This window comes from Pseudopipra pipra, chromosome 15 (genome assembly GCF_036250125.1).
Source record: "Pseudopipra pipra isolate bDixPip1 chromosome 15, bDixPip1.hap1, whole genome shotgun sequence".
In the NCBI taxonomy this organism is placed as follows: domain Eukaryota; kingdom Metazoa; phylum Chordata; class Aves; order Passeriformes; family Pipridae; genus Pseudopipra; species Pseudopipra pipra.
Window position 1 is genome coordinate 11,165,874 of NC_087563.1, and position 19,369 is coordinate 11,185,242.

Here is a 19,369-nt window from a genome sequence, read left to right on the forward strand (position 1 = left end):
AGGCCGCAGAGGCGGCTTGCAGGGGCAGCTGTGCCGCCAGTGTGCCTTTTCTGTCGTTAACCTTTAAAGAAGATTGTTCCGTACCCACGGATACCGACTGAGACACCCCCCTGCAGCGCTGCCCCGCTCTGAGGTCCCCAGCGCAGGAAGGACACGGAGCGAGTCCAGAGGAGGCACCAAGATGATGGGAGGGATGGAGCTGCTCTGCCATGAGGAAAGGCTGAGAGAGTTGGGATCGTTCAGCCTGGAGAGGAGAAGCTTCGGGATGGCCTAATTGTGGCCTTCCAGGGCCTGAAGGGAGCCTAAAGAAAGATGAAGAGACACTTATTTACAAGGGCCTGGAGTGACAGGACAAGCGGGAGTGGCTTCACACTGAAGGAGTAGGTTTAGATTAGATGTTAAGAAGAAATACTTCCCTGTGAGGGAGGTGAGACACTGGCACAGGTTGCCCAGAGAAGCTGTGGCTGCCCCATCCCTGAAAGTGTTCAATACCAGGTTGGATGGGGCTTGAAGCAACCTGGGATAGTGGAAAGTGTTCCTTCCCTCTGCTGGAGGGTTGGAATTACATGATCCTTAAGGTCTCTTCCAACCCAAACCATTCCATGATTCTATGACTCAAAACTCCCTTCACTCCTAAGCTGACTCTCTACAGGTATATTGTTGTATCTGTTGAATCAGGGGTCACTTCTTGGCTACTGGTGGGATTCTTGGGAACTGGCTTCAGCTGCAGTGGTTTTGTGGGTGGATAACGGATGTAGAAGAAAAAATGTACTTTGCCCCAAAATGGCCTTTTGCACTCACATATTCTGCTTTACAGAAATAGTTTAAAGGGAAGAAAGTTGTGCAGTAGTGTGGTCTCTTATGTGAAATCACATGGAGGTGACACAGACTGCGGTTCCACTTGGTAGAGATGGTGGTAAATATGGGGAAGGAAGTGAAGATTTCAGTCCTCCATTACCTTAGGTCTTGCTGTGTTGAGAGGTTAGATAGTTTTTCTCTTTCTTTTTAATTTGGTGATAAGTAGGGAAGAGAACAAAAGAGCAGAGATAAACAGCTCTGTACTGAGTCCAAGTTTCTTTGGAGTAGCTGGTGGAACTTCTAAGAGCTATTCCTAGTATAAATAAATCTCAGTGGAGAAGGGCAGTATAAGCAAAAAGTGTGTAGAAGCCTGATTTCTTTCCTAAGTGGATATTAATTTAATGTATTTCCTGCCTGGATATGAATTTTGAGTTTGTTCTGTGTTCAGGTTTTCACATAAAAGCACTGCTTTGGTTTCCAGAAGAGTGGTGCAAAAGGGAGATTGCTGTAACAACTCTTCTTGTCAAGTTTAGTTTCTGACTGCATGTAAGTCCACTTAAAACCAGTTGCTGTGTTTGTATCCCAGTCACCAAGGGTTTACTTTTTGCTGTAATGACACACAGTTGTCCTCTGCACACAGGTAGCGCGTTGCAGTAGCGCTGGGAAGCTTCCAAAACTGCAACTAGTAATTGAAGTCACACCCTGTCATGAAAATATGCACCCTCTAGGCCTTCTTAAAAATTCAGGCTACAAAAATGACATGTGGTGCGATCGCCTCTCTAGTTGTGATTTTTTTAAAATATTTTTTATTGTTTTCTTGTTGGCTTCAAAAAAGCTCTCTTGAAAAAGAGGCAGTAGGGTTTGGGGTTTGGGGTTTTTTTTCTGTTTGAGGAGTAATATGAAAAGGTATTTATAGGTATTTATACATATCTAGTTTCTGGTGTGATGCTGGTGTTTTAGTATCCTGGCTTTGAGGACATCCTCGAAAGATGCTCTGATCCTGACGACATTCATATGGTGCAGATAAATAATTCCATTTATTTAGCTGTGAAAACACATGGTGGTGCTCAATCCTAACGCTAATAAGTGCAAAGTGGTGATTTGATTATGACCATATAATTACAATTCAGAACCCAAACAGCATAATCTTTTCTTTGTACTGAGGAATATGTTTCTTGGTGGGTTTGCACTGTGGTAATTTAGTAGAGGCAAGAGGCAGGAAGAGCAGTGTGGAAATTCTAAAGCACATGCACGTTCCCTTTCACCTTGATGTGCACTGCTACGTCCTGGGATGCTCTAGGGTGAAATAAAAGAAGTGACTGCATGTCAGATTGATGCCTCCTGGCTCCCTTCCCGTGCCTCAGGTTCACATCACGCATTTCTGAGCGTTTTGAGCAATGCACTTCTGTGCATAACTACTGAAGCCCAGGAGCTCTTCTCCTAAATTGCTGTTCATGCTGCATGTAAGAGAGAAAAAATTCCCACAAGTAACTCAGGGGGAAGCTAGGTAAGAATCCTTGAAAATTTAAAGCGGAAAACTGTGTGGAAAGCTCCAAAGGTTGCTTTGGGAATTAAGAGATTAGATCACGTCTCTGTGATCTAAGGAGTTAGAAAGCAAAAGGTGATGACGTTGCAGGCCTGAGAGATGCTAAATATTTCTCTATTCAGTGACTTTAATGGGGAGAGTCAGTGCAGATGTTAATGTGCTGCAGACTAAGAAGGGACCAACAGACAGATTTCAAGGTCTTAAAAGTTTTGTTTGGTTTTTTTTTTTCCAAATTGCTTTTAGTTCAGAAAACTCACTTGAATATGCACCAGCCTCTCTACCCCACTTATAAATTGAACCCACATTAGGAAAAAATCTAGAACAGAGCCCATATTCTGCACTAAGAATAGAAGAATCCTTAAAATACCTTGGTAGCAGTGTATTTTACTCTTAATATGTTTTATGCTCTTTGGTTTCCTCTCACACCTCTTTTTACAATTTCCTACAATACTTTATTGCTTTTTTCTGTCCCCTTTCTCCGTTACATAGTTTGTTCTAAGCAGGTGCTAGAAGCACTGATGTCTGAGAGTGTCACACTCCGGAAGTCTAATCCCATCCCAGTGTTCCAGCCTGACTCAGCCGTGTGTGCAAGTCTCCTGCCCTGCTTATCACCACTTGACTGCAGCAGAGCAGCCAGCGGGGTGTGCTGGACACTGCCATCACTGTGCCCCAGAAATGCAGCATTTGAATGCTCCCTGTGATTCTGAGTCACTGTGACTCCAGGCACAACACTGAGTGCTGCATTCCCAGTGTTCAGTAATGCTTTAGGAGCTGGCAGCTCAGCTAGAGACATGGAAATGTCTCAAGTTTGAAATTAAACACTTTTCCAGGTTATCACTAATACAGTAAGTCTCTGTCTCTGCTTCTTTATCAATAAAGGGGAGGTTAGAATAATATTTACGTAGTTTCCTTACAGGAGTTTTTTCAGGATTATTTAGTTAATGTTGGCACTGTGAGATGCTATAAATACTAGAGGCTTGTACCCGTGTACCATATGATTTTCCACTTTCTGAATGCAACTGTTATTCTTCTGCCACTATTCAGCCCAATGATTTTTATTTTATTTACTTCGATTCTTTGTATTTTAGATGATGCCCCACTGGCAAGGGATCTTGGGAAAGAACTGTGATGCTTTTGTTCACTGAACAAAACCTGATTCATCCCTTTCCTTACATCACCACCCAGCTCTCCAGCTTTTCAACACAGAGATTGCTATGGCTTTCCTTTAGGTACACTGAAAATCACAGCAGCTGTTTATTTGGAGTCAGCACTCTCCAGCATTATGAAAGTGATAAAAATATATGTAATCATAGGAGAGATTTAATTATCAAAGATACTGCAGAAGTGGTTTCTTGAAGAGAGTGAAAACAAATAGGAAATTGAGAAACTGTGACTGGCTGAATTCTAGAAAGAGCTCTGAAAAGCAGTGAGAGGAAAAATAAGGGTTGATGAGAAGCTAAGTGATGGGCAGAAATTTAGGAAATAGGGTCACAGATAATGAAAAGCAGGGGAATTTTTGAGATGGGGGTACAGAGTGAGAGTAGGTAAATCAGAGGGAGATGCACTGGCTCTGTTGCTATTGTGGCACCCAGTAATGCTCCCAATTTCTGTGCCTGGGTATGTGTTTCTGCCTGAATTAAAGTTTAATTAAAATTTATTCATTCCTTTGTTTAGTGAATGGGATAAAATTGCAAGAAGAGAACAGAAAGGCTTTGGGGGCTGGCTGCCATCAGTATTACACACGAGGCACCAAATTAGGTTTCACAGGCAATCTTAATTTTCGCATTATTTAACTTTTGTCTGACTTTATGCAATATAACCTACTTGTTAAGACATTCCTTTGCTATTACATATGTATGTATGAGTATTTTCTGAAACAATGGCTTGTAAAAAGCTTCAAATGAAACTGCCCATGTTATTGTCCACCTTATGCATGCAGTGTCAGCATATTTTGCTGCTCTTTGAGAATTCTTATGAGGGATTTTCTTTGTAAGCAGTTTCGGGTGCTGGCATTTGTCCATCTGCATGGACAAATCAAGCTTCCACATTATCTGAACTCTGAGAAGGTCTTTTCAAAGTTTTAATGAGATATCACCATAGTGGTGCCCTTCTGTCTTCAGTTGCTGATCACTGAAATTCTGGAATCCAAAGGCCTCTGTTAATAATGAGAGATGAACAGTCATTGAGTTCAGAATTCTCAGCCACCCAGTGTAAAATGCAGGAAAGGCTTTTAAAATTCCAGAGAAATGAAGCAGAAAGTTGAGGTGCTTTAAAAAAGCCATGTCTGACAAAACAGTGGTAATGGCACATACCTGATCTGCTCGTTACAAAGCCTTTGCTTTTGTGAAGTAACACATTTACAGAATTATATGCTGAGAGATGATAGAATGAAATAAAGGTGGGGTTCAGTTCCTATTGTCTGCTTGCAAATTGAAGCGAGAACTTTGGGGATTTGCTACAATACTTTCATGATATAATTACTTCTAAAATAATAACAGATACTTCCAGTTCAACTCCTATAAATACCTGTTACTGTCTATAGTTGTGAATATATATTTGTCTCTCTGCTGCTTGCTGTCTTTTTGTCTCCTGTGCAGCTTTGCAGAGAGGTAGGACTTAGAGATCCTGCACCATCCCCATAACCTCAGTCAGCGTTGAACTGAGCCCACAAAGAACAGAAAAGAAGTGACTCATGAATTTTTTCCATGTATGGCATGAGTAGACAAGCAGCCCCTAGAAATGAGGCCGAAATTCTTATGCCTTATATGACACTGATTCATACTCCTTGTGATAAGGAGTGAGGTACTGGCAAGTGTTGAACAAGGGCACAGTGGTGAGTGGGCTGAGCCAGGCAGAAAAACAGGGTGGCTGGAGACTGGTGAAGCAGAGTGCAGGGTTTGGAGCAGTGTGTTTACCCCAGGTACAACAGGATTGACTGATAGTGGCATGATTATTAACAAGATACATAAAACAAGAGCTGCAAACATTTGTCATGCAGGGACCTGTTAAGTGACAAAGGAGGAAACCCAACTGCTGAGAGGAGACACTGAGCAGATCAGAGAAGCCCTGTGCACAAGGGGCTCTGTGAACCTCCTAAGCCTGACCAGAGCATGGAGTGCTTATGAGTAACAATCACATGTGTATGTCCTTAGTTTGGCTGGACATGCAGGTTGGTTCTTTCTAAAGAGAAGAATTACTGAGTTTAGGAATCCTTGCATGGACTGTTTGCTTCAAACTAAAAATTTTTCAATAAAAAGCCTGTTATTTTTTCAAATAGCATTAAAATCTGAAGCTTGTGAAAAATTGTGCTTAGCTCCTCTGTGGTACCTGCAAAGGACACCCCTGTCAGTTGTGCCATTTGGTCTCCTTCCTTCTGCATTGTGGACTGACTGGAGTTTGGGAGACTGGCCCAGTGTGAACACCGAGTGCAACCAGCTGAGGATGCAGCAGAGCAGAGCCCCACCACAGACACGTTCAAACTACCCTTCTGTCGGCTTAAAAACCTTTGGGTACTCAGACAAGGGTAATGTTGCAAAGCAGAATGCCAGTAAGACACCCAAACCTCTTATTTTAATATCTCTGGTTCACAGAGTTAGACACTGTGTTAAAGCCATGCACTGTTAATACCCACGTCTGTGAATGCTCCAGTTCTCATTAGAGATGGAAGGAAAAAAGCAATTATTAAATTGGCTAGCCCAACCCTAGTGAACTACAGGATTTTCCAGTTCAGTGTATTCCCTCATTCCTCACTGCAGCAAAGTTTTTTTTCATGTTCCAGACAATGTGGCTTTGTATTTTTTTTTTCAAATATTAAGGTAAAAAACATTACTTCTCTCGGATCATAATTTTTTCCATACCACTTAGGAATGTGTGCTAGGGCCTGGCCACGCAACCTTTATAGGATGAGTAAATACTGGTGAGACTTTTCATGCAAAGGCTCTGAAGCATGAACTGGGCTGAGGGAGCTGCCTCTGGCTCAGGTCTCCAGCTGAAAAATGACAGTGCAGTAATACAGAAATTCTGGTGTTTTTTCTGGTTGATCTCACAACAAAGATGACTGGAAATTCTGCAGTGCAACACTGGAAAAAAACAGAGTCAGCCTTTAGTATTTGAAATTAATACAGCACTTTATGTTCCACAAGGCCACTAAAGAGTATTATTAAAATAGCAGGGCTGCCTTTTAAACATTTGCCCAGACACTACCTCAAATTTTGCTGACCGGCTTTTCTGAGTCATCTCCCAGACTCGCCGCTGCCCTGGCGAGTCCACGCGTCCCGGGAGGACCCCAAACCGAACCCAAACCTCAACTTCTCCTATTTTGTGGGGGCGGGCGAAGAGCGTTAGTGCCAGACCCCTCTAGCCGGCGGGGAGCGTCACCTCCCCAGCCGAATCCCCGGTGCTTTCCACCCAAAATCCCCTTCCCGTCCCCGGCTCCGGGCGGGGGCGGAGGGGCCGCTCCGCGGGTGGGGCGGGGCCCGCGCATGCGCGGAGCGGGGCGGCGCGCGCGCGCAGGCGAGCGGGGCCATGGCCGCCCGTGCGCGGGGCCGCGCGGTGTCGGCGGCGCCCTGAGGCGGCGCGGCGCGGCCATGGTGCCTCGAGGAGCCGCTCTGCCGCCGGGCACCGACGAGCCGCCGCCGCCGCCGTCGGCGTGAGAAGCGCGGAGACACCGGGGAGCGGGAGCAAGAGGAGGGGGTGGAAGAGAAGGAGGAGGCGGCGGCGACCCCGCGGGCTCAGGTGATTCCCGCGCGCGCCCGGCGCTCCCGCGGCCCCTCCGCGCCCCTGCTTGTCCGTGCCCGTGTCGGGGCTCCCCGGCCTTCCCCGTGCGCAGCCCCCCCCCTTTCCTCTCCCCGCCCTCCATCCCCCCCTTCCCCTCCCCGCTCCCCTCCTCCGCCGGCGCCGGGAGCCGCCGGGGTTACTGGAGTTCAGCGGGGCCGGGAGGATGCGCGGGGCCGCCCGCGGCGCCGGCGGTGAGCGCGGGAGTTGCGCCGGGCGGGAGAGAACTCTCCGGCTGGGGAGCGGGGCGGGAGGCTCTCGGGATTCGCTGCCTGCCTGTGCGGGCCCCGGGGATGAGCTGCGGGCTCCTGCCGCCCTGACCGAGGTGCTGCCTTGGCCGGGGGGCTCCGGTGCTCCCCGCCCTCCGTGGGGTCTGGGTTTTCCCTCCGGTCCCCTCGGCCGGCTGTGCATCCCCCAGTCCGTGCGCTGTCACGGCTGAGACACGGAGCGGAGCCGGGCACCCCTCCTGGAGACGGGCCCTGGAGCATATGGTCATGCTTATGTAAGGAGCAGCCTGCCCGTGGCGTGGAGAACAGGGCTTTTTCCATCTTCCCTACTTGTGTCATGTCAGTCGGTTTTTTGAGACCTTCTGTAGCCTTTTAAAATAAGGTTTGTGATGAGAATTCTCATTTTTCTTCTGTGCTCGAGTAGTTCCGTGTACCAAGTACACTTGTGACAGATGGAGCTCTTAGAGGGATTCTTATCTTCTGGTTGTGCTGCCTTTTTGGGGGGGTGTGTGTGGGACCTGGTGCATAAATAACGTGGTTCGGAGAATAAAGTGGAAAAAAACGTGAATTTTTTTTTTGTGTAATGCACGCAAGTATCAGCAAACGAGGGAGAATATTAGATACTGGAGGCATACAATGCCACTTATTTACCAAAGAAAAATGAGATTTGTGTAACATGTTTGACTCATAAATATTAGCCATTTGTGATCTCATTCAGTATACTTTTTTTTGAAGTCTGTAGGTGTTGCGGTATTCATTTCTTATGCAGTTTTTAATAAAAGAGTTTCTGTTAACTTGTGTTTCAGACTTGGATGCTTTTACGTGTATTTCAGTTAGGGGTTTTTGTCTGTGTAGTGTGTCTGTAGAGATCAAATGTGGGAGGAGAAGAAGGAAATAATTACTCCTTGATCACTTTTGTTTGTAAGTCAGTGAAGATAGATTTAAATATTAAAAAAATACTGTGTTAAGGTGGGAGCTGTTAAGATATTGCATCTGGTAACTTCGGTTTATCTGTAACCTTGGCTTAGTTTTGCCAGTTATCTTAAATACAAGCTGCCTGTGCATGAGAAACTGTATCTTTTTTTTTCTAATTAGCTGTAATAACTGTGGTAATCAGCTCTAGTTTTTGAGTCGTAATATCACTAAAGGATTCAATTAATTCATAAACTCATTATCGTTAGGAAATGGTTGTCTTTGTGACCACCATTATGTGGAAGGATCATCAGAAATCTTACAGAGTGATATAAAACTGCTGCTTGTCCAAAGCACAGGATTCACCTTGTTTGTATCAGTCTTATGAAGAGCTTCTGATGTTAGAGCCGCTTGATTCTGGTGGAGATATGAACTGAGCAACGTGTTGGAAGAAGTACTGGGGAATTCCTTCCTTTGGAGATGATGGAAAGAGATCAGTATCTCACTCCCGTTCAGCAGCTGGAGTCCATGGTGCAGATGCAGAAAGGCACATCATGCCAGTGAGATCTGAACGAATGGGTGTGTCCTGGAAAACTGTATAAGCCTGCCTTGTGTTTCATGTTGCACTCGAAAAAACATTCTTTGAGCTGTTTGCTAAACTTGGGTCGGTTTCCTCCTCTTCACACAGACGTGCAGATGGCTTCTCTTCCCGTCCTCTCGAACCTGGGTGGTGGTTTACTCTTCTGAATCCATTTTTAGCTCCAAATGCACCTGGCAGTGTTTGATGTGGTTAGACTGGACAGTTCACCATAGTTATGCTTTTTAAGTGCATATCCAGGTCCAGCTCCTTCAGTGTGATTCAGACACCTGAGCCTGTTTCCCTGCCCTTACAGCATCTCCTCTCATTGCAGAGAGGCCCTGCTGCTCTGTAATTAGTCGTGTGGTTGGGAGGAACACTCAGAAGTGGGTACTTAATCTCGTGGAGTTTCTCTGGAAGAATTCTTTGGTTGCATGTCTTGAGTTTGAACATGTTTTGAAAGGAACTTTTCTAGATATTTTCACCATTTGTTTGGTATTTCTGTTACATGAGCCTGGTGCTGCAGGAAGCTAAGCTGCCTATTTCACAGGCCTGGAAGCTGATGCTCTTTATTTACATGACTTAAACAGATAAGGCAGCAGCAGCAATGGAAACTTTATCAGTGTGGACCTAGAGAAATCTTGAAAGTCTTATTTTATGTTTTAACTTCTTACCAGTCAGGTAACTAGTTATTGGCATTGCAGATTCTAAACATGTAGCTGAAATGGCTAAAAACTGTCTGAGCAACTGTGGAAGATGAAATATATTTCATCCAGCCATGTAACTTCGTCCTGGTAACACATTTGGGTTGCAGGGTTTTTTGTGAGGCTGATGGGGTATGGCAGCTTTACTTGTGTGTCTGGTTATCCTGTGATCCAGCTCTCCGAGGTGGGATGTCACAGACTGCATCATCCCGGGCTGTCATTAGTGCTCAGTGTGCAGGTCCTCTGGGTATTCTCTCCTCTGCAGAGGCGCTTTGGGATTGCTGCCCAGATTTTCTCAGAATGTGCTGATACAAATGTGGTTAGGCAGGCTGGTAGGTGTGGGCTTGCAAACACGGCTGTGATGGCAAAAAAAAATGCTGAATAACTAGTTAATAAACCAAACCTTGGACTGGCAAGAGCCAAGAAGGACCTCAGAGCAGTTTAGTTTGTTGATTCAATCTAGATTTTCTTCTGAAGACTTTAATTAAAGATATTATTAATTATAGTTTAATTTTAATGAATTAGACTCCTGTCTTTCAGGTGCCTAACTAAACTACAGTCTTAAAATCAGGCAGCCCCTCTTAGTGTGACTGAGTTTGAACTGAACATACGCAGGCAGAGTGTGGATCCTGTAGAAATCCACAGAAGGATTTTGCTGCATAACTGGTGGATCTGTTAATCTTTGTTAACACATGTTAGTCCCCGAGTTCAGCTCCCTGGTCTTACCTGCTCATTATGAAAAATAAAAGACACAGGATGTTTTACAGGCTGCCCATAAATAATATAATGCATTTGCTGTATAATTGAGAGTGGGCTGAAACTGTTCATAGTGTATGAATGTACTTGAGAAATAAATCTTTGAGGAAAATTTCACAGCTCTATGATATGTATCTTCATTTTCCTGAATTGGTTTTCTTCTCGCTCATATGAAACTTGCTAGATTTAATGAAAGTTGGAAATATAGATTATTTTATTATTCTCTGCAGTTAACCTTCTCTAGTTGTTTTTGTCCTTTTTCAGTATGCCTTTAACATGAATGCATGTTCACTGAAGTTCCTATGAACAGATAAGAGGTTGACCTAATTTGTTTTGCAGTAATATTTGGTTTTTGCAAAATATGTTCTGTATTTGTTTGGAATGGTTAACCTTAGCTGTGCCCCAGCTCACAACTGAATGAGTCTTGAGTGAGTAGGAATGTAGGAATTACTGTGTTTTCTAGGTAGAAATACCAGTTCTCCAGTTACACCACTGCAGCAGCTCTATAGCAATCTGTGCTGTCAGACCAGATGGGAAACAAAAAGAGAAAAATTTGTTTGTTCTTGTTAACTGCTTACATAGCAAGATCAAGCTGTCTGTTTGCTGACCAACTCTCTCTAAACCTTTAAATTGAAGGCTAAATACTCTCTGGTTATTATTTGAAATGACTGAACTGTTGTAGTGATCTACAAGACCTGAATATTATTGGGAGCGGTGACTGGCTGCCAATGGCAGTGTTGCTGTGCACGTCTGCGGTGTTTCACTGCTTTATTAGCACACTTGGTATCTCGCTGGATCTGGCCTTCTCAGCAGAAATTGTCAAGTGCTGTCCTTGTTAGCCAGTTTGAATTGTTTGGGAGCAAGACGTCTTTTCCTTCTTTGCCTCTGTCTGCATGGGAAGCAGCTCTTTTGATGGATTGGTGACTCACATACTCTGAGTTCTAGGTTTGGGGTTTTTCTTCTACAGACTCACACAGGGAAATTCTTTCCTGAGTGCATATCTGACAAACCTTTTCGTCCTGTTCCTTCCATTTGCTCCTCTTTTTTTCTCCCTCCCAAAATGATGACATAAAGATCTATGTCTCTGAAGAATGGCTTTTTTCTGAACTTCAAATTCTTTTTGCTCCCCAGACCAGGACAGCATAAAGAAGGAGTGGTTCTGGGGAGTGAGTGGGTACCACTCAACTGTGGGTCTAATTTTAGTATTTGTGCTTTTACACTGAACTCTTCCTTAGCTACAGGTAGGAGTTGTAGATTTTGTGTTGGGTTTATTTTTTTTTTCCTCTTCAAAGTCTGTCTAGCAAAGTTTACCTGACAGGAAAACAAAAGCTTTTCCTGGTGATATTTTTGGTTCCAGAACGTATTACTGAAAAATAATCCAAAGTGGAAACTAGACTACAGACCAAAGTCAGCTTGTCAACAGAGACATATCCAAAGTAACTAAAATTTCATAGATGTGAGAAACAGAAGTTGAAATTGTCTCTTTTGGTTTTTAGCCAATCTTGCCAAGTGTTTTAGGTTGTAATATGGTAGGAGAATGAGCATCTTGTTCACAGATGTGAGGCTGAATGTTGCAGGAACAAGTTTGGTTTTGAAGTTCTCATCTTGTCTGGAATTACTGTCTCTTTCTATGGTGATTTTTGATGGCAATAGTATTAGAATAACTCTTAAATTTGCAGATATTCCAGCGTATTTCTGTAACTCTTTATTAACTTCATGATTAATGCTTTCCTAAATGCAGAAACTCTGCTCTGTTAATGTAATTTTATACCTGCTTGGATAAATGGATGCAGGTTTTCTGTGGCCTCATGTACTGCTTTTTACCAGGGTGTATTTTCTGCCTGTGATGTGATAGATTTATATTTATGTTGCTGCAGAAACAACAGTTACACTGGTTTAAGTGGCAGAATTCACAGCTTCAGCTGAAATTTTATGTCATGACAAAACTTCAGAAAGAAAATTCTGTCAAAGGGAAAATATGTGTTATCTTTGAGGGGGTACATGTCATGTGAGCACACTCAAGGTGATCTCTTCTGCTGATAGAATGAGCTGGGACAGACTTAGGATAGTCCTTTTTTTTTTTTTAAAATTGGTTTTTGCTAATTCTACTGTTTTTTTTAAAGCTAACCAGGAATATGCTTTTGACAAAATGGGTGTGTCAGGTGAGGGAGGGACTTTTGAAAAATCCTTGTTAGAAAACAAAAATGACCAGTTTTGATGGGAAATTTTTAAAAGCTTGTTTTGGTCAAATAGCACAACTTAAGGTGTGAAGTCTGAAGTTCTTGGACCTGGTTTTAGCTGTGATAGAGTTTCTTCCTAGTGGCTGGTGCAGTGCTGAGCTTTGGATTTAATACGAGAACTACATTGATAACACACTGATGGTTCTTTGGTGCCAAGCAGTGCTTACTATAAATCAAGGACTCTTCAGCTTCCTGTGCTCTGACAGTGACCAGGTGTGCAGGAAGCTGGGAGGAACTGGCCAAAGGGATATTCCATACCATAGAACATCATGTCCAGTACATAAACTGGGGGGAATGGGCTGGGAGCCACCGATGGCTGCTCAGGGACAGGCTGGGCATCAGTCAGTGGGTGGTGAGCAATGGTATTGTGCATCACTTGTTTCTCTTGGGCTTTATTCCACTCTTTTTTAGTTGTATTTTTGTTTGTTTATCTAGTTTAGTTTATGTTTGTTTTGGTGGTTGGTTGGTTGTTTTTGTTTGTTGTCTCCCTTTCATTACAGTTGTTACCATCATCATTATTTTATTTTATTTTAATTATTATGCTGTTCTCAATCCAAGGGTTTTACCCTTTTTCCTGATTAGCCTCTCCATCCCACTGGGAGGAGGTGATGGTGAGTGAGTGGCTGTGTGGTATTAGCTACTGGCTGGGGTTAAACCATGACAAGCTTTCCTAAGACTATTCTTTTTCTTCTGATTTGGAACAGGGAGATGTTTGAAATCATGGGAAAAAAATTTTGAAACACAAGTTGCTTCCAAGTCCATTTTTTGTCTTTGTACAACAAGTGACCTATTTTTTTTTCTTAACCTCTGAACATCCAGCAACTCATGTCATCATCATTTATCTGAGGGTTTTAGAGGTTTAATGTTTGGTCGGTTTTTTTGTTTGTTTTTACACCAATCAAAATAATGTATTGTGAGAGCTCTTTACAATATAATGAGCTTAGAGCAATGGACGTTGTTGCTTGCCTGTATTACATTCTGTTAGAACTTGGCAGCCATTACAACTGAGGCTTTATTTAACACATCCGCATTTCTAGTGGAGTTCATTTTAAAGGGTTTCTTATTAGTATTGGATGGTTTGTCAGTCAGTGACAGAAGATGCTGTGGAGCTGCAGTGGCTGCCCCTCACAGTCCATCCCTTGTGACATGATGTGGTTTTCAAAGTTTGTTTTGCTTTTGTTTTAACAGCATTTGAAATTTAGATTGTTTTCTTAGGTAATCTAAATGCTGCACTTTTTAGTTCCCTGAGTTTGTGTGTAAGAGCTTTGGAGGTAGAATTATTCAGCTTAATTTGAGCGTGCTAACCCTCGGTTAACTTTCACTATTAAGAGAAGTTGTCTGTGGGATTCTAGTTTTAGAGTAATTAGGAAAGTGAAAACAAGTGAAAATTTCCTTCTTGTCCTACATGTTTGGTTGTTGTTGATGACTGGAAAAGGTTTGACAGTTTTGAGAATGTCATTTGGAATCAGGTACTTATTGTCACTTTACATGGGTATTTTTGTGACAGAGTGAAAACCTGTCAGTCAGTCCCTGCCCACCCTTGTCCTGATCTACTTGGAAAAGGAATCCAGCAAAAAAACAGGAGACAACTTAATTTCAAAGTTTTAATTAAATTTATGGGCTTGGCAAAATAGAAAATCTGAAAAATTCCAAGGCATTTTAAAATATTCTCATATGAATTATGTGCCCTGATATTTCTTGTAACTCTTTGTATATAATCTGTGTAACTCCCAATTTTGTTTGTACAATACCATCCCTTTAAACTCCCATCTTTTATTGGCATGAAATGCTGAATGCTTGGATTCTGAGGTAGCTGCTTGGGTGATAGTTTTGATTGTTCATTCTAAATATTTGTAGTCTTCTGGCAAAGCTTTCAGCATGTTTTGAGCAGCATTGTGAAATGCTGGTGGTGTGTGGGGTGCCCCATGTAGTGGGAAGACGCTTCCTGTGCGAGGGGAAGGATGTGCTGCCCTTGGGGTTTGTAGAGCTGTTGCAAGAGCTCTGTAAAAAGTGTCAGCATTTACATAACTTGAAAAGTCAGACTGAGGGCTAGACAGTGGCAACAGCAGCCCTGCAAGCTGAGGTTTATTGAGCCATATCTCAGTTTTGATCTGTCCTGACTTCTTGAGCTGAATTAATTTTATGTCCTCGTGCCTTGACAGGTGTGAATGTGGCTGAACGTGTGCACATAAGCAGTTTGTGGTAGTGCCTAGGACATGATAACACAAATAAAACCTCACATGAGGATTGTGTGTGTGTGAGTGGGGTTGGTTTTTTTGTTCCTGTATATTTGCATGGTTTCACTTCATGCTGTACTTCCATGTTGAGTTGAGGTGTAAAACTTGCACAACTGCAAAAACTTTTATAGGTTACACAGGGACAATATGAAAAAAGTCCTGTAAAACTTTATTTAAATTAAAGTGCAGTTCAAGTGCAGATTTTTCTGTTTCTTTGGTCAGGATGCACTTTTTTTCCAATTGGCCCCTTAATAATTGGGGTTGGGAGCCTTTTTTTAAATCTGAACCTCATCGGGGTGTTGATTGTGCTGCAGGTGATTTTCCTTTGAGTGGCTTCTTGTGGATAAAACCCTGCTGGGTCATCCCCACCTTGGCCTTGAACACTTCAACTGTGCTTCTCTAATATTGTGTCTGTTACTGGTGCTCACAAACTCAGCCTGGGGTGAATCATGTTCCTGGGATGGGCAGGTGGTGTATGGGAAAACCAGCATATTTCATTTAGGAACTGCTGTTAGTCTTAGGTGACAGGATGTGGAAATGGATCCTTTTGCTCTTCTTTTGTTGACTTTTAGGTGCTGTTGTGGACTAGCATTTGTTTCTGTTTTAAAAAGAAAAGTGCCCTTCATTATTTTGCAGCATCCATCTTATCTGATGGCAAACTCCAAAATTAAATTACCTTCTAGTATTTGGGAGTGAGAGGAATACGGTCTTTTGTTTGTATGATTCTTTGTGGTGAATTACATTAAAATGAGTAGAAAAGTTGCATTATTGGTGCTAATCTCCAAACACACAGCCCTCAGATTCCACAGATAAATTCGTAGAGGTTAATGAAGGCTGTAAATGATTTTTTTAAAAACTGAGGTATTGGACAATTATTTCAATTTACATTGAGGAAATGAATCTAAAATGTTTTAAGGACTCTTTTAATCAGTGATTTTTTAATTTCAGAGGCACAGAAATAGTGCTAAAGTAAATGGACATAGTGTCTGAATTTTGTTAGTGTTTGATTTCTAAAGCTTACAGAGTATTTGCAGTTTAGTGCTGATCATGTTAATGTTTATGTAGTATCGAGTACATTGAGGCCTTTTGGCTGAGCTCTTGGATGCTACATTAGTGCAAATAAGAACGAAGGTTTGTTTAGTGCACACCCTTGGACCACTTTCATGTCATTAATCTGCCCTCTCCCCCATTTTACAGTATCACTGTGGAAAAACTGCTAGCAAATTGACCTTTATATAGCAAAAATAGAAGCTGTCCTGTTTGGATTTGAGTTTAACTCAGTTGATTCATTCAGTCATTTGTGGCCACACAGGAAGCCCCATTCATACTATCACAAAGCCTAATGGCTGTTTGTACAGTGGGATTGATCTGATTACTCTTCTCTCTCTTGTGCTATTTACAGTCTGCTGCCAATTCACAGAAAGGGAGGAGAATGGCTGCAAAGGAGAAGTTGGAGGCAGTATTAAACGTGGCCCTGAGGGTCCCGAGCATCATGCTGTTGGATGTCTTGTACAGATGGGATGTCAGCTCATTCTTCCAGCAGATCCAAAGAAGTAGCCTGCACAACAACCCTCTCTTCCAGTACAAGTACTTGGCCCTTAATATGCATTATGTGGGTAAGTATACATCTATTAAAGAGAAAACACCACTGTACTAAATACCCTTTTCCTTAATAAAAGAATTTTAAGAATTTGGTAATAGCATGCTAATGTATTGATAACAATGAATAACATGCTAATATATTCATTACAGTTCTGCCTAAGGAACAGTTTATGTTAGCAATAAAGAAATCCTGTCCAGGGTTTTCTACTGAACTCTGCTATTTAGCCTTGGCACATAAATAGAGTAAATCTGGTGTTTGGAAACACAGCTGAGGCCCTGAAAGAATAGCACGGTGACTTTGGCCTGTGTCTGACTGATGAGGAAGCTGCTGTGACATGCTGTGCAGACAAGTATTATAACATTACTGGCATTAAACAAGGGACTAGGGAAAAGGTGGCCTGGTTTGGACTAACCACAGCACCAGACATTTAGCTTTCATCTGCTGCACAGATCTGTCATTTCAGTTTTCAACCTTATGAGCCATCTGTGTGCTGTGAGTGGATTCGAGTAGGTAACAAGTCCTTGTGTTGCAGATAAATGGATAAAATTATTAACTCAGCTCAGGCAGCTGAGGTTTGAACCTTGGCCTGAAAGTCTAGCTCTGGAATGCTAAATGTGTGTTTTTAGGAGATGAAAGGATTGATGTTCTGGGACCTGCTCTCCAGGTGAGAATGTGATTCATCTGCACATGGGGTTAATTAGAGATTGGATTCAGGCTGTTGAGGTTGATAGTCAGTGAGCATCTGCTTGAACACTGCCTGGCTTGGAGAGAAATGGATAGCATATAATCTTCCCACTCTGCAGTGTTTCTTCCTTGTAGATGAGTTTGGAGGATAAAGGTGCACTGCAATCAGCTAAAGGAAACACACTCTAGTTAAGTAGTTAGAGAACTGTGGGTTTTTGAAGTAGCGTGTCCTGATTTCAGTCCTGACTGCACAAGTGTTGTGCATGTGACTTCTCTTTTTTTTAATCTATTAAATGTCTGCAAATTATTTATTACATTAAAAATATGTGCAGCTTTCTTTGTTATGAATGCACTATACTTGTGCTGGGATTACAATGTACTTGCAGTGCTAAAAGTTGGTGTCACAGTCCTGTGCCCTTTTCCTGTGTCTATGGGAGAGGACATCTTTGGTGCTGGAATGCGACACAGGACCAGGTGACATGTAACTACAGCTGGCTTTCCCATGCACTTGTATAAGCACATGTACCTTTGAGGAATCAGTTTCTCAGATCAGATTCTAATACAGAACCAGCAGTTGTGCAGTAGGTTTTCAAGATGTCAGTGGGTAATTTCCAGCTGTCACGTAGCCCATCTTTATAGTCATTTGATAATCTTGCCCTCACTGAAGTATGTTGAGATACACCAACAGAAAGTGCTACAGAGAGGGTGAGTATTGTTACCAAAGTATTTCTTACCTAAATGCTATTTTAGTACTAAATCAGTGGATTCTTATTTTGGTTCTCGTTCAAGGAATGCTTTTGTGCTGGTGCACAATCACTCAGCAGTTCTTTCACTTTTGCTTTTATGATACTGAGTATCTGTACTTTTCTACCTGGTAGTTGCTGAGCAAGAAGAGCTTCTAAATTGTCAAAAGAGTTGCCTGTTTTAAAAGATTTTCAGACAGCTTTTAGTGACAAAACTTTACTGGTACTTTTCAAATAAAATTGATTTGTTTCAATCCCTTGGTTGCTGTTTTTTTGTTTGTTTTTTTTTAATAAGCTTTGTCAGGGTAAGTCAGGGCTAAATCAATTTGCATGCCCACATGACATTTTATATAAATTTAGTTGCTTCAGTTTACAGTATAACATTAATTAAAATGACATATCAAAATATATAAATTGGATTTGTAAGGAAAACAAAGTACTTTTCCACTAGTTTGGGGAATTAAGCTTCTTTGAAGATACGTTGGGGAAAATTAACTGCCAGTGTATAATTTAAATAACAATTTACTGTCGATGTGTTTCAACATGCTAATCTGTTTTATTTAGGAAAAAAATCCTCTGTTCATATTTGCAGTTAGGAAACACAGTATCAGCAAAAGCTGTGGCAGCTTTGCAATATCAGACAATCACTGAATTTCCCATATAGGCAGTGTAAGATACTGTCTCGTAGAAGTCCTTCCAGCAGCTGAGGAAATTGGGTGCATCTATCTCAAGCAGATGCACAAGGAACAATTTGATTAGAGAGCTATAAAAATTAATAAACTCTACCAATCTTGATATAGTGAACCTTTTCCTGGAACTAAGGAGGCAGAGTTGGAAGCTTGCTCAGAACTGGGGGTTACAGGAGTATCTTTTCCGTTTTAATGCATTAAATGAAGTGATGTATTTTACAGTGTTATTCACATTCCAGTTAACACTACTGGGAGTATAATAAAAGCCTGTAGGATGCAATTTGTTCTTTGAAACAACTTTTCCCTTTCATATCTTTCCATGAAACAGCCCTTATCTGCTTTAGTGGAGGAAGATATTCAGTCCTGATAACTGCTCAACAGCAAGTTCAGCTGCATGAAATGTAACTAAAGATGCATAAAGCAAAGCAATGCAAACAGAAGAGATAAAGTTCTGGTTAGAATTGGTGAATGTAAGATTAATTGCAAAGTAATTTTGTTTATGAACTTTGTCAGATGGCACTGTGGTTACTGTTTAGGCAGGTGTGAAAGGCCTGCATTAGTCTTCAGTGTGCACTGGTGTATAAAGTTTGTGTTCTGTTGTTTTATTTTATAATACTGTTTTCCTGCATATGAATTACCTTATAGAATTACCATTAAAATTGTTTTTCACTTGTGAAAACTTTCCTAGGTTTAAGTCTGTTTAAACAGACATATCAAACTTATTTAAACAATTTTGGAATGTCTCTGGCAGAAAAATTTTTGTTCTACGTACATGGAAATTTGTACTTGTTGGTCACAGGGTTGCCTCAAGCTTAAAACCTGGTTGATCAAACCCAGTTCTGGAAATAGTTTTGGTACATCTTACGGAAGACTTGCCAGA

The 19,369-nt window shown here is 42.0% G+C and overlaps 1 protein-coding gene and 1 long non-coding RNA gene across 3 annotated transcripts in view; both read left to right on the forward strand.

Moving 5' to 3' along the window:
• The first annotated feature begins 389 nt into the window (after positions 1–389).
• On the forward strand, positions 390–4,274 carry LOC135422606 (uncharacterized). The gene is made up of 2 exons (XR_010434528.1): positions 390–1,344; positions 2,834–4,274. It is a non-coding gene; the product is annotated as an uncharacterized LOC135422606 (long non-coding RNA).
• Positions 4,275–6,868: 2,594 nt separating this feature from the next.
• Positions 6,869–19,369, forward strand: part of RNF145 (ring finger protein 145) — a 46,940-nt gene continuing 34,439 nt past the window's right edge. The window contains exons 1-2 of one of the 2 annotated variants that reach the window (XM_064671899.1): positions 6,869–7,078; positions 16,173–16,386. In XM_064671899.1, coding sequence (XP_064527969.1) covers positions 16,203–16,386 — 184 coding nt within the window. In that variant the 5' untranslated portion in view covers positions 6,869–7,078; positions 16,173–16,202. Of the gene's footprint in view, positions 7,079–7,294; positions 7,312–16,172; positions 16,387–19,369 lie in introns of those variants that run through there. The other variant, XM_064671900.1, reaches the window with a different exon arrangement.